The 16,912-nt window shown below is 28.6% G+C and overlaps 1 protein-coding gene across 1 annotated transcript in view; it reads right to left on the reverse strand.

Annotated features, from left to right (window-relative positions):
* LOC136087480 (uncharacterized) overlaps positions 1-16,912 on the reverse strand; it is a 203,070-nt gene that overhangs the window by 112,171 nt on the left and 73,987 nt on the right. Inside the window, exon 2 of the mRNA XM_065810319.1 lies at positions 6,133-6,271. Within this exon, the coding sequence (XP_065666391.1) occupies positions 6,133-6,237 (105 nt within the window). The 5' untranslated portion in view covers positions 6,238-6,271. The remainder of the gene's footprint in view (positions 1-6,132; positions 6,272-16,912) is intronic.

The raw sequence follows: 16,912 nt of genomic DNA on the forward strand, positions 1-16,912 counted from the left end.
TACATCCTTTATATGTGCTCTTTGCAGGGTTGGCATTACGAAAACCCGCCTAAAAAAAACCAATAAAGCCCAAGCAAGTTGAATTTTTTTTTAGATATTTTAAAATTTTATGAACTATTGTAACCAACATTTCTGAAAACATAAGGATATTATTATAAATAATTACCTAGCTAATAAGGAAAAAAAATTAATTTAAACACATTATTATTTATATTAAAATACTTTTTCACAATAGTATTTTGGGAAACCAAAGAAGTTAAAAAGATTCATTCAATAAGATTTTTTAGAATAAAAACACTTTTGAAAAAAATGATTATATTTTTTACATACTTTCTTACAAAATTTAGTATCTATTTGTGACACCGTCTATTGATTTGGGAAAACTCTTTTGCTTTTTCGCATCCTAACTTATTCCTAACTTTTTAGTAGATAATTCCAAACAATGAAAATATTTTTTCCATTAATCCTGAGCTAACAGGGCATGCTTGATATTTAGAAATAAATTTGCAAAACACTTCAGACAATTTTCTGGACTGATTTCTCATTTTCTTATAAGTGATTGACCACCAATCACTGCGCAACATTTCCGATATATTTGATCACACAGCATCCTTGTAGAAAACGAATCACAATCCTTTAGTTTAAGGAAAATCAATCTTTTAATTCAAGCAAAATCAATGGTTGTAAACATTACGGACTGATCAAAAACAACACCAAATATTTTGAGTTGGGTTTGAAGACAGTTAGCTTGTCTTAATATTGCTCAATTTTCAATAATTTTCTATTTTCAATAATTTTGATAGGTATATTATAACTATCTACAAATTCTACATAAATTGGGTAGTTTTTTATGTATGTTTTGTACGTATGTATTTATCAATTTGATATAATTTTTTTTCCTGGGGAGCGTGTTACTTCCTTTTCTAAAAGATTTTAACAATGAGCAGAACAGCCATATGTTAAAAGATTTAGATGAGTTTTTTTGATCAAAACCCACATTTTTTTTATCTTATTTTCATTATGTTACCACAGCAAATATTTCTTTGTTGTATATTTCCTTAAGGTCTATAAAGGCATTTACCTAAATGGCTGTTTTTTTAATTGATGCACAATCAGTTATGCGTAAAAGTTGAGACTTGAATCTGTCACATGTACTTTGAGCAATAATAAAATCATTTGTATCACTACTTAATCTTCTTCATATTCTTTTTCTTTCGGCATTTCCCGTTTAGAGGTCGCTACAGCGGATCAAACTCTTCCGTCTAGCCCTGTCATGAGTGTCGTTCACTGACACACCAGCCACTCTCATATCCTCCACCACTGTATCCATAAACCTCCTCTTAGGTCTACCTCTCATCCTCTTACCTGGAAGTTCCATCCCCAAAACCTTCCTGCCAATATAGCTCTTCTGTCTCCTCTGTACATGTCCAAACCATCTCAATCTCGATTCTCTAACTTTATCTCCAAAACATGCTACATGTGCTAATCCTCTAATAAACTCATTTCTGATCCTATCCTTCTTCGTCACTCCAAATGAGAATCTTAACATCTTTATCTCAGACACTTTTATCTCCCTAACTTGTCTCTTTGTCAGTGCCACTGTCTCCAGTCCATACAACATACCAGGTCTCACTACTGTCCTATAGATCTTACCCTTCATTCTAGCCGACACCCTTCTATCACAGATCACACTGGACACTTTGTGCCATCCACACCACCCTGCGTGCGATCTCTTCTTTACCTCACTTTTACTTCCTCCATTACTCTGTACCCTTGATCCTAAGTAGGTACACTCGTCAACCTTCACCAAATCAACTCCTTGAAACTGGACCTGTCCACCGTCTGCCCTCTCATTCACACACATGTACTCTGTTTTACTCCTGCTCACTTTCATTCCCCTGCTTTCCAAAGCATACCTCCATCTTTTCAAGTTTATCTCCACTTGTTCCTACTCACACTACAGATCACAATGTCATCAGCAAACATCATAGTCCAAGGGGACTCCTGTTTTACTTCGTCCGTCAGTCTGTCCATGACAATTGCAAACAGAAAGGGACTCAGGGCTGATCCCTGATGTAGTCCTACCTCCATTTTAAACCTGTCTGTCATTCCTACTGCACATCTCACTGCTGTAACATTGTTCTCATGCATATCCTGCAGCACCCTCAAATACCTTTCCGCTACTCCTGACCTCCTCATACAATACCACAGTTCCTGTCTCGGAACTCTATCATAAGCTTTCTTTAAGTCCACAAACACACAATTTAACTCCTTCTGTCCTTCCCTATACTTCTCCATTAACACTCTCAGAGCAAACATAGCATCTGTGGTGCACTTAGCTGGCATGAAACCATACTGCTGCTCACAGATCTCTACTTTTTTTCTAAGTCGAGCTTTCACTATTCTTTCCCAGATTTTCAGGCTGTGACTGATCATTCTATATTTCCACTTAAGAAAAAATTTTCTATTTTGACATTGTTCTAACTTGAGATGATAATCCATCTATCAGACGACCAAGCAAGAGTATATATATAAGTAGTGACACAAACCAACTTTTTTAAGTATTGATACAAACCAAAATTTTCACAAGTTTTCCTTAGTTTTTGTTAATTACACTTAAATTACCAATTTATTTAAAATACTGATCAGCCTCGATTTGATCAGCCTCGATTTGATCAAACTTTTGTTCTTGACTTTTGTTCATAATTTTTCATAAAATATTTCAGCTTATAGTAAAGTTAAATTAAAATATAAAGTACAAAAAGAAAATAAAAAAAAGTTAAAAAGAAATTATTTATCTATAAACTCTTATAATACAAACAACTGTTATGATTATATTTAAAAATATTAATAACAATAAAGTAATCAAAATAAAACATATTTAAGTTATTGAATTAGCTTACAATGTTCAAAGCTTTACAAAATAAAACAAAAAACTTACAAAACAAAAAAAAAACTTTTTACTTTTTGTATTATTTGCAACACAGTTTTTTTTTCTGCATGTGTTGAAGTTTTTTATAAATTTAAAATCTCTAAAATTAGTAGCATAGGCCTTTAGCAGTTTATTAATACATATTTAAATATAAACAATGTTTAAATACATTGTTATATTTATCTAAATTAATCAAATTAACCTAATTTATCCTACAATATAATTGAATAGGATAGAATTCATAATATAAAGTACTATAACTACAATACTTTTTATAAAATACATACAGTATTGGACAAAACATTTGCAACCAACATCGAACAATGCTAAAAAGTGTTCCTAATTTTACATGTCTTAAAAAGGAAACGAACTATACTACCACAGCAAACAGTTCAGGAGTCTGGAGTCATAGCATGCCATGGCATGAGCAATCAGCTGACAGGTGACAGCACACAGGCAGAATTTTGTTAACAAGTGCCATTTTGCAGCGGACAAAACAAGTGCAACTTTTTTGGTTTGTTTCATTTTCTTAAGTCTGGTCCGTATCAACGTCACGGAAGTTTTTTAATAATTATAGGAAGTATCCAAAAGATTCCAAAAGTTTCCAGAAGCATGCAGAAGCTTCCAGAAGTTTCCAGAAGAAGCATCTGGAAGCATCCAGTAGCATCTAGAAATATCCAGAAATATCTAGAAACATTCAGAAGCATCCAGAAGCTTCCAGAAGCATCGAAAAGAAGCATTTAGAATCTTCCAGAACAGGTTTACACAGGTTCACTTTACTATATAAGAGACATGTAAATCGACATGTAATTCAGTCAGTATATGGAAGTCAATCAGTCAGTATTATCAAGACAGTTTATCGAAGTGAGTTTTATCATAGTGTTTTATCGAAGAACATCAATACAAGAAGTGAAATACAACAAGTTTTTTATTACATCTATACAGTCCACATCCAAACAAGACGTTGTGTTCCACAGAGCATTATTGTATCATCACAAGGTAAATGTAACACGGTAAGCTTTGAGAAGCGTGATTATTTGTTTTTATTATTTTTATGACTTGGATTGGAACTAAGAAAGAAAATTATTGGCGATTACGTAAGTGGAATGTCACAAAAAAGTATTTGTGATAAATATCGCGTGAAAAAATGGACCGTATCAAGAATATGTTCCAAATATCGTTCTACGGGGAAGTTGGCAGCAGATAGCAAAGGTGGAAGACCGCGTTCCACCACTTCTAGAGAGGATTCTATGATCGTCAGATCCGTCAAGAAGGATTCTGGATATCATCAGTTGAGATACAAAAGCAATTAGAGCTGCCTGTATCGGAACGAACAATCAGACGACGTGCTGTTGAAGCCGGATTGTTTTCTCGACGCCCTGCAATGAAACCGCTGATTTCACCAAAAAACCAGAAGAAAAGACTCCTGTTTGCTACATCTCATATTGACTGGAATGTGCAGAAATGGCTAACTGTCCTGTTCAGTGATGAATCGAAGTTCAACATCATTGGGAGCGATGGCATTTGCCGTGTACGTCGACCGGCCGGAAAACGCCTCGATTTACGTTACTGCCATAAGACCGTGAAGCATGGTGGAGGCAATGTAATGGTCTGGGGGGTTTTTTTTGCTAACGGTCTAGGTCTAATACATCGAAACGATGGAATAATGGACCGTTTCATGTATAAAAATATCCTGGAAGATGTTATGTTACCTCATGCTGAGTGGAATATGCCAATAAAATGGGTTTTTCAGCAAGACAACAATCCGAAACACACTGCAAAAGTATTCAAGCAGTGGTTTTAAGACAACCACCTATCGGTGATGGATTGGCCGCCGCAATCTCCGGATCTCAACCCTATCGAGAACCTTTGAGAGATCGTCAACCGCAGAATTAATCGTGAAGGTGTTTGTAATAAGGATCAACTGTTTGAACAAATCCAAAAGGCCTGGGCAGCGATTCCACAAAGATTCATTGATCACCTGATCGAATCTATGCCTCGAAGATGCAAGGCTGTGATCAACAACAAAGGATTCGCTACGAAATATTGATAGCGAAATACAGCTTGGTCAACATTTTGTCGAGTTGCACTTGTTTTGTCCAGAAGGAAATCAACTTTTTTTAATACTTTTGATTAATTCATTAATTTTCGTGTACAAATAATGAACTTTGTGATGAATAAAACTTGAAGAACTTTGACTCTAAACAGTTACATAGTTATTTCTCTAAATTGAAAAAATGCAGCACTTTTATATAAAGAAACTAAATTAGCATTATTTGGTTGCACTCGTTTTGTCCGATACTGTATGTTCAAATCAATTTTAATAACTTGATAAAAAGTAAACATTTCCTTTTCAGGGCTTGTGATAAAGAAAAGTTGGGAATAGCATTTCTTCTAATTTTTTTCAAAAAGCATAGTTCTTAACTTATATTGATGAAAGTCATATCTAAGTTTATCACATTGAATTATATATTATTAGAATGTTTACATTTGTCTTTAGCTTTATCAAATAGATCAGCGTTAGTAAAATTTAATTATGCATCATGATACATAGCTTTCTAAAAACTTTGAATCTGTTTTAATTTCTTTGAGCATGTTTCATATGATGAGTTCTCATTATCGTATCATATAGAAGTAAAAAACTGCCTTTAAACAAAAAGTGCCTTTAAACTTTGTGGTTTGTTAAAAAATTATCCAATGAAGAAAATGCAAAGCAGCTTGTTTTATTAACCCTTTACGAGCTTATATAACAACTTCCCTATATCATGGAAAAGCTTTTAAATATATTTTTAGTACATACTTAATGCTGTAGGTAAATTATGTACATTTAACTACATGATCAACGCTAACAATAAACTTTTTTGCTTTTGGAGTTATAAATGTCTGCCAACAAGCATTCATGAGCTTGATTATTGATATTTTAAATAACAGAAGTATTTTTAATTTAATTAAAGATAAGAATTGAGATAAAAATCTTCTATAGATAAAGTAGACAACTAATCCTTTTTTCCTTCCCTTATTCTTGAGATAAGCATAATTTTATACTCTTGTTACAAAATTAACAAGCATGGTTAATTTTACCCATAATTATTAAAAATTCTGTTTGCGCGCATATTTTATTTGCATGTAGCAATTGCTTCTACTTTATCATAAGCCCTGCCATTTTATTTAAAATTTCAAGACCAATTAATTTAACTTACAGCACATCTTTTTCCTATTTGATTGAATACTAAAGAATTTTCATCATCTGACAAAAGGTTTGAAGTACGATTTACTTCTGGAACTTTCTGAGATTCATAAGCCATCTTAGTTTAATTGTAGTTATGAACAGTTTTTATACTAAACATCAGAAATATATGTTAAACAAATTTAAACAAATATTAACAAACTGATAGTAAAAACTCTCTGAGATTCACAAATCAACACATTTGAGTTGTAGTTATGAAAAATTATTATATTAAACAATAGAAACTTTGTGTATGTTTAGAGATAAACTATTATTAAATTATTTCAAAATAAGATAAATTTTTTTTTATAGAAAAAAATCTTTTTCTTTTTCTTCACATTAAAATGCATGACATATTTTATTTTGTTTTGAACTATAAAAAAACTTATACATTAAAAATTGTACAGAAATATTTCAAGTTAAATATAGTAATGAAGTAGAAAATACGAATAGTTGTTAAGGCCACGCGGTTAACCGAACCGAACCGTTCTTTCGGTTAAAACCGAACTAAAAAAACCGAATCGAACCGAACCGATATAAATATTTTAAATAATCAACCGAACTGAACCGAAACCGAAAAAAGCTGAAAAACCTATATAAAAATTTTAAAAATTATAAAACTTAATTTTATATTTTTTTAATATCCTTTATTTATGAAAGTTTAGTATTATTAAACCACAGAAAAAAAATAAGTCGAAAAGATGAGATTGTAAACATAACTCCAAAATAGTCGTAAACAGTTGCCGCAAAACTATATCAAATGTTGCGGACCACGAAGAATATTGGCTATTAACAGTTTTTGATACCATTGTACTGTAACATGTGAGTAAATTGAACTTTTTTTCTAAACTGTTGTAATTTTTTATTTTACTTAAAAATTAAAATATATTGTCTAATATTTTTATTATAAGAACGTTTTTAATTTAGATAAATAATAAAACAAATAAGTTTTACTGTTTAACATATATTTATTTTTCATAATAGCTTGGCAAACATACAAACAATTGTAAACTTTAAATTTGAATAAGCCTTCAATTAAATTTATTTGTGAATATACTTTAAATATAATTTGTGATTTACTTTGTCTTTAATCTAACTTTAACAATTTCTAATCTTATACTACTTGTTATCAACTTAGTTATCTGTTACTTGACCAAAACAAATATGTTTATATGTTTATTTTATTTAATTTTTTTTTAGTTCGGTCATACAAGCAATTTATACTTTATTGAAATTGAAGATGCCGAAAGAAAGTAGTATTTGGCAATTCTTTGAAAAGCTGAATAAATTTGATGCTAAAGGTAAAATTTGCTTTAAATCTTACAAAATAAACTGTGGCTGTACTTCAACAATAACCAGCCATGTTAAAACCAAACATGAAACATCTTGGAAGGAACATCTTTTAAAAACCATAGAGGCACCTAATAAACGAAAGTTTGATATAAAAAAAGACGACAAAACAACAACAGTTGAAAGTAGTATATTAAAAAATCAAAAATATGGGTTAAATGATCCAAAGCAATTAAAGTTTGACTTAGATTTAACAAAGTTTGTCTGCACTCTAGGTCTACCTTTTGAAGTTTTGGATAATAAAGGAGCTCAAGAATTTATCGATGAAGTAAATAATAAATTTACTGTCAAATCTGCATCAACATTTAGACGTCATAAACTTCCAACGTTGTATGACAAAGTTAAGGAAGGGTTACAACTAGAATTTGTCAAAGATTTTCCAAATGTGACTGGAGTTAGTTTTACAACAGATCTCTGGACAAGTCGAAACAATGATTCCTTCATGAGTCTTACAATTCACTACATTAATTCAGATTTTAATTTATTGAGTTTTCTCATTGCTTGCACACCATTTACTGGTAGACACACTGGGGTAGCAATCGCAGTAAACCTGGATACTTTTATTGCTAATTTGAACTTAAACGAAGAAGTGCACAGAGCCTGCGTTAATGACAATGGCAGCAACATTGTTTTAGCTGCTAAAGAAAGTGATGAAATTAACTCAGAGTTGCGCTGCAACGATCACACAATCCAGCTAGTTATTCTTAAAGCAATTAAAAATTTAATCGAACTTTCAAAAGCAATTAAAAACTGCACAGATTTAGAAGTTATCTCTCTACTGCTAAGCTTCAAGGTGCATGCGAAGAACTTGGAATTAAGGCCAAGAAATTGATTGTTCCGTGTACAACACGATGGAATTCTGAGTACATGTGCATAAAGTCAGTCCTTCAACTCAAAGAAGCGATCAAAACACTTGCAAAATCAAATGAAGAATTTGAAATGTCATGCCCCTCAGATGATCAATGGAAGACATTAGAATACAGCATGCCGTTTCTTGAAAAAATTTACAACATTTCAGTAGGTTTATCTGCTGATAAAAGACCAACAATCCAAGATGTAATACCTGAATTATATTCCTTGCACCAAGAACTACTTGCCCAGCAAAATCACAAAGACAAAGCAACAAGAATTTTTATAAAAATGCTGATAAGTGAACTACAGGAAAGATATCCTCTCAATGATGCTGAGCAGCTGATTAATTGTTATGCTAATTTTTTAGATCCGCGTTACAAAGGCCTGCATTTAATTGAATATAAAAAAATTGATGATATAAAAGAAGCATTATTGACGCAGGAAAAAGCAAAAAAAAAAAGAAAAACTTCCAATCACAAGTAGTAAAATAGACAATGAAAGCAATCCAAATACTAAAGTTAATCACCACGAGTTGCTTAAAAAAAGACTAAAACAAGATATTTCAGCACGCAGCGCTTCGACGACAACTAAATTGAGTTTAGAAATTGAGCATTATTTAGGAGCCGAAACAGCAGACGAAAAAACAAATGTTTTAGAATGGTGGAAAATAATGAAGTTACAATACCCAATTCTATCTGATTATGCACGAAAATACCTATGTATAACAGCAACTTCTGCAACATCAGAGAGAGTTTTTTCAACTGCCGGTAATGTCGTAACCGCCAGAAGAACCACATTGGCCATTGAAAATGTCGAGAAAATTGTTTACATAAAAGAAAACATTAAAAAAATAAAAATTAATTTATAATTGGGTATTTTTAAAAAAATTATATTATAAAGTTGTAAAGTATATATATAAATAATTATCTTTAAAACCATATTTTGTTTTTAATCGAACCGAACCAAACCGAACCGAATTTTGTTTTAAACCGAACCGGAAAAAAACCGAACCGATGGGTTTAAGTTTAAAATCGAATCGAAAAAAACCGAACCGAAAAAAACCTTAACCGCGTGGCCTTAATAGTTGTTTGCATTATTGATTATTTTACAATAAAACTTATCTAAATTTTATTTAAATTGAAAAATAAGATTTTAAAATTTGGAAACATTCTATATAAGGGGCGCAGAATATCAGGGGACCAAAGCCGTTTTCTAGTCTGACTAGACTATGTTCTAGACTAGACTAGGCCAGGGCTTGAAGCCCAACATATACTAGGAAATTATTATTTGTTTCATCAACATATAAAGAAGATTTCATTCATTTTTTTTTATATTCATATTTACTTATTTTTTATGCTACTCATTTTTTATGTATTTACGCAAAATTAAAATTTTGAAATGTCAAGAAACTTGTAAATGCTTTGCTGTGTCTTTTATTCTTATTTGCCAAAAGTGAAAAAAATTTTTTGATTTGTCAATGGAAAACTTTTTACTTTATATGATTAAATTATAAATGGATAAACTAAATAAAATTGTATTAAATTAAATAAACTTATGAATTAGTCATGTATTACATTGTGTCCTGTATGAACCATTTTCAGCTCAGCACCAATCAATCCAAATAATTAACTTTCAACTCCATAATACGAAACTTCAAGCTCCTTTAAAAAAATTCCTACATTGTCAGTTCTAGTTAAATTTGCTAATCGTCTTTTTGTTTTTGACTCCCTTAATTTACCTTTCTATATTACAACCTTCTTCACTGAAAATGGATTTATACATTCACATTTAACTAGAAACATCAATAATGGAAAACTAAATGTACCTCCCTATAAAACTTTGAGCTATGTTAAGTATTCAATTACACATCAGTGAATGGAATTGAAGTCTTGTGTGCAATGAATGACTTTGAAAAATTAAAACTTCAAATTAATTTATATTTTTTTCATTATTTAAACAATATAGATTGAAACAAATTCTAAAAAAAATTTGTTACTTTCATTACTGCTGTTTTTATTATTACTATTATTATTACAATTGTTATAAATACAATTATTTTTGCTGTTACTTTTGCTCTCTTAATAAAGTTATTATTGTTATTATTATTATTTTTTTAAATTGATATATATAATATAATTATTTGGTGTCACTCCATTGATTAGGATTCTGCATGAGTGACTCCTTTCTCAATCAATTAATTATATTTATTCTTAATAATTACATTTCGATATTATTATTTATAATTTTATACATATTCTTATTCTTTTTATTATTATTATTATTATTATTATTATTAATATTATTATTATTATTATCATTATTATATTATTACTATTATATTATTGTAATTAAATGATTGTAAATTTTGAGGAAAATAAATATCTTGTTGTTGTTGTTGATGAAAAAAATGTTGATTGATTAGTTACATAAATAGATAGATGGATAAATATATAGATAGACATATAAATAGATAAATAAATAGATAAATAAATAGATAGATAAATAGATAAATAAATAGATAAACAAATAGATAGATAAATAGATAGATAAATAGATAGATAAATAGATAGATAAATAGATAGATAAATAGATAGATAGATTAGATAGATAGATTAGATAGATAGATTTGATAGATAGGTTTGATAGATAGATTTGATAGATAGGTTTGATAGATAGATTAGATAGATAGATTAGATAGATAGATTAGATAGATAGATTAGATAGATAGATTAGATAGATAGATTAGATAGATAGATTAGATAGATAGATTAGATAGATAGATTAGATAGATAGATTAGATAGATAGATTAGATAGATAGATTAGATAGATAGATTAGATAGATAGATTAGATAGATAGATTAGATAGATAGATTAGATAGATAGATAGATAGATAGATAAGATAGATAGATTAGATAGATAGATTAGATAGATAGATTAGATAGATAGATTAGATAGATAGATTAGATAGATAGGTTAGATAGATAGATTAGATAGATAGATTAGATAGAAAGATGGTAGTAGTAGTAGCTCTAGTTAGAACTAATTTAAAACATTTCAAAAATCACTGACCTTTGTTTTTCATTACATTAGCATTTTTCATCACATTACATTTGACAGAAATGCAATTTGCATTTTTACATTACTTTTGCAATGCATTGCACCTTTACATTACTTTTGCAAAAGTTGCAATTTTCATTAATTACATTTGACAGAAGTTTTCCTTTGAGCTCATCTGTATTAGGTTTGTGAGATGAAATTTTTCATTTGATTAACTTCTAGAATGTTTTATACTATTAAAATGGCCTGTCTTACATTACTTGTTATAAATTTGTCTAATTTTATCTAAATGCAGTATCCACGGGGGCCACAGATTACCATATTATCATTTAAAAATATATATTTTCCTTAAAAGACTTTTATTTTAAATTTGTAACTTACATATAAAAAAGTTGTTAGTACTTTATTTCAGACCCCCAGCAAATATCAGAGATTCAAGACACCCAATTAAAAAAACTGCTTAATTCTTATAAATACTTGTATGTTTACTAAAACTAGTGAAACTAATATGAAAAACAAACATTATATTTTTCTTGGAATAACCATTAGACCAGAAGGGAAGCTGCAACACCATCTTTGCTGTCCAAAAATGCGTGTTTCTTTACTCTTATATCAAAAATGTTATATCTGTATAAATATTTTCCATGTTATTTAAAATGCAAGAAAGTTGTGTAAAAACAAATTTTACTACATTAAGAGATGAATCAGTATTAAATTCATTGTCTAAGTAGAAGGGATATTTCCCCTCCCTCATTACTGTTTTCAAATGATTAAAAAATTAATAACTTTTTAATAATTTGAAAACAGCACTGATTTGACAATTTGAGACAGTAACTAGCCTAAAGTTTTGTATATATTTTTTACAATTTAATTATCAACTCGGAAATAGTAATTCAAAGTTTGATTCTTTTTTGAACTTAATTTAGAAGATTAGATTCTAAAAGTTAGATTCTTTTTTGAACTTAATTTAGAAGATTTATTAGATTTGTATTTGATAAACTTCCTTTGGTATCGCTGAATAAATCCATTACCTGCTCACATTAATGTGTATGTTCTCCCATGAACTTGTACTTTTGTAGTCTTTTTTTAAGTATAAATACAATAGTAATGGAAAAGTATATTTTATACAGTCAATTCAACACATCTTCCACTGCAAAAATAATGATTATACATTGTTTATCAATAAAATAAAAATTTAAATTTATCCTTCGTAAAACATATGAATTATAAAAAAATTCATATATTTTACGTAAATGTGAGAAAATGTTTAAACTCATTATAGTGTTTATTAAACACTATAATGAGTTTAAACATTTTCTCACATTTACGTAAAATATATGAATTCTTTTATAATTGATGAAAGATGAAACGAAATAAAAGAAAAAAAGTAATGCAAAGACAGTTGCAATGATGCCTAGGAGTAATAGATTATGGTGATTTATTATTAAATAATAGATAAAACTATCAACATAGTGCAAAGACAGCATCAATAATTGACAGTGAAGTACAATTTATAAAACATTTAGATAAAAATAATAATGATTGAATAATAGGAGCAGATTTTTAACTGTAAAATGCTGAGAGATAACTCAAAAGAAGTCAGTATTCCCTTCTAGAGCAAAAATACTCCTTAAGTCAGTAGTCTTGCTCTGAAAAGATAAGCCAGTGACTTATCCTTTCCTGAGCATGTTGATCTAAATGATTGGAAAATCCAATTTCTGTTTGAATATTAAAATATAACTAGCTGATCTGACTCGTAAAAATACGGCTCTTTCCAATTCTATTCCACACTGACCTTTTCCATACTTTTTTCTTTATATATATATATATATATATATATATATATATATATATATATATATATATATATATATATATATATATATATATATATATATATATATTAGCTTTCCGGACCCTTAAAATAACGGGTCTTTATCAAATCTACTTTTTCTGCACTTATTTATTCCACACCGATCATTTCTGTACCTATTATTTGTTTATTATAATATTTTTATACGTAAAATAACTCATTTAAAAAATTGCTTCAAGAGCAAAAAAATTAACATGTGCACCCTTTCAGTATTTGTTTTTCTCTTAACCGCCTACCGTTTATAGCTCAGTGGTTTAGTGCGCTGTCATCAGTGTCGTTTTGGAGAGTTAAAGAAAAATAAAGCAAGATTGAAATTTGCAATCTTTCTGTATTTATAGCAATATTTCTAGAAAAATTTTATAAAAGTATATATCTATAATAAATATAGCAATATTTGTAGCTAAAAAAATTAATATACCAAAAAAGATTTCTAATTGTTAAAATGAAATTCAAAAGTTTTCTCAACTTTGTAAATTTATTATACCCGATCGTTCCGTATACTGCCTGTAAACTCAACATATGCTAATGACGTTTACACTTACAGTCGTTTGTATGCAACGCTATCCAAATAGGAGAACTAAGAAGATCTTAGGCCATTAAAAAACTTTAGACCATAAAACGCTAAGGGATCGTCCATAAATTATGCAACGCTAAATTTATTTTTAAAAAAGAAGGAGATCTCCAGTTCTTTTAGATGGCGATTTTCATTAAACTAATTGAACTATTTAAATTTTTTATTTAATGTATTTAACATATTTTTTATTTAAGACTCTGCGAGAGAAACTTTTGATCTTTTTTGTTTTGTTCATTTGTAAAATTTATCGTTGCGTAACTTATGAACGATCCTTTATTTAAAAATTAAGATTAAAATGTTAAGAGATTAGCCAAAAAGTATATAAAGCCAAAAAATAATGGAGTATAATACTATTTATACGGTTATCTAAACTCTGTCGTTGTTGCACGATCGGTTTAGATTGTTTAACGGGGCATGGTAAAATAGCCGGAAAACTCTAAATTTCCTTATTGTATCATTATTAAATAACTTCAACTTTTTATTATTTTTAAAAGTAATTAATTAAATAAAATGGTTCAATTTAAGTATAAAATTAGAATTTTTAATTATGTTCTAACATGAAACATACTTTTCAAACCCCCTAAGTGTTTTAAAAAGTTAAGGTCGCTGCGTGGCAAGTTCAAATCATCAACTTGCTTTATTGCAAAACAAAACAACTTTACAGCTCTATAGATTTTATACTTTATATATAAACATGTTGAATACTCATTTTTCTTGCACAAAAAATGAGTATGCAATATGTTTATATATAAAATATAAAAACTGGAAAAAAATTTGAAATGTAAAACTAAAATAACATAAGTGTCTCAATCATGACACATACGCAACAAATATTTTTTTAATTTTTTAATATTTTTAATGTTTTTAGAATTTTAGCTTTTTAAAAATCTTTTCGTTTGTTAAAGTGTAAAATATGGTTAGATTTGTTTGTTTCTAATCTTTATAAAACTTCACATGTATTTTGTATTTTGAAAAATTTAAAAAAGTTTAAAAAAAAGTCGCTGGTGGTAGGACTTGACCCACGTTATATGTTCAGCAGCCACGCGCGCTTATCACTTGGCCATGCAGGCACGTCGGACATCGAAATTTTAATACTATATATAAAATTTTTATAACGTAAATAAATGCTGCAGACCAAAAATTGAGAAGAGGTTGACGCAATGCAGTTTATAAGTGAAAGTCAAACTGTAAAACTTGATATATGTTTAAATATGTTTTAACATTACACAATATGAAGTTTACGTACGTACGATATAAGTTTCACATTCGCTCACGTTTTCTTATAAAGCAAAGCTGCGACTCTTTCTCGCCATTACCTCGGTTGCAATGGCTGCCAAGGGTTTCGTGTCAAACATGCTCCTCTACTAGTACTACTACTACTACTACTACTACTACTACTACTACTACTACTACTACTACTACTACTACTACTACTACTACTAATACTACTACTACTACTACTACTATACTAATAATAATAATAATAATAATATTAATATTAATAACAATAAAACTATTAAGTTTGGCAATAATATATAGAAGTGCAAAAGATTTACATTTTTATTAATACCTACTTTCGCTTTCAAAAATCAAATTAAGTGATTTTTCCCCTCTTATTTGAAGTCCCAAACAATTCGGAAAAAATAAAAATTTAGGCACCGACGCTTAGATTTACAAAAAGTGGAAAGTTGTTATACACAAGCGCAGTAGGATTTTATAAATATGAGAAAATAAAAAATGACTACCTACCCTCAGCAGCAGAAAAAATGTAATTAAAAAACCACTTATTTGTATATTCTAGGTCATAATATACCTTTCTAATTATTTATTGAGTTAAGTAAGTTTATACATAGATTAATTACATAAATTATTATTTCAAACATAATAAGAAATGTTTCATTATAAAAAAATAGAAACACAATAAAGTGACTTTTTTTGTGATTTGTTTACAATTTTTAAAATACTTTCACTCATTATTTGAGCATTAAAATTAAATCTTTTTTTTTTTTTTTCAATTGTTTAAGTTTTTAATCTTTTTAGTAGTTGGTTTAGCTACGTGGATTTAATTTTTTATTCTAAATAAAAAGATTAAACATTTAGTGCTAAATTTGTAATAAATTAACAATCTTTACTTGATTTAAAAACACTAATATAATATATGTTTATAGTTTTGAGAGTTTTCTTGTTAATTGTTTGAGCTGAACTTAGCTGTTTTACCTGATACTTCTATTGTTATTCTAAGAATAAACTTTTTATGTTTTTGTTAACTTTATTATAAGGATGACTTCAATTTGCTCTAAATAAAGTATTTCACTATGTCCCAAAAAATTTTTTCTTTATTAAAATCAAACTGTTTATGTTTCAATAAGGTATATTTCTAAAAGATCTATAGTAAAATTAAGTTTAAATTCAGTTTTAAAATTGTGAATCAATGATAAACTTTGCTTAAAAAAAATACTTTTTAAATTTTTCATGTATTTTTATATATCTGAGGGGATTTCCACCTTAGGTGTAATTTTCTTTTTATTAATAAGTTGTGTTTGTTGTAATCTCTCAAATTCTTATTTATAACTTTCTAATTTTATTAGTCACTGTGGTAACGAAAAGGTCTTAGGCTTTTTATAACTCGATATATGCCCTAGGTTAGATTCCCATTAATTTAGAAATAATTTTAACTTATTTTTTTAAATTTAGAAATAAGTTAAAATTGTTTCTAAACTAATGGGAACCTAACCTAGGGCACGACAATATTTAGTAGTAGGTCAACTTTTCTTTTCTAATTAGCTATTTAAAAACCTAATAATTTAAGAATAATACCTTACAGGCAATAAACAAAAAAGTTAAAGTTGAAATTAAATTATAGTTTAAATTCTTTTTCCAGTCCTTTAATAACACTGTACAACAATTTTTAATTTTTTGAAAAAAAACAAGAACCAAATTAGGTTATCTTTTTTAATTCAGACGTGCTGATTCCAAATATGTAATCAATTATGCTGTAGCACGTCACAGTTTTTTTGTAATAACGATTTAAAGATGTAACGTAAAA

The sequence above is a fragment of the Hydra vulgaris genome, chromosome 11 (genome assembly GCF_038396675.1).
Source record: "Hydra vulgaris chromosome 11, alternate assembly HydraT2T_AEP".
Taxonomy (NCBI): Eukaryota; Metazoa; Cnidaria; class Hydrozoa; order Anthoathecata; family Hydridae; genus Hydra; species Hydra vulgaris.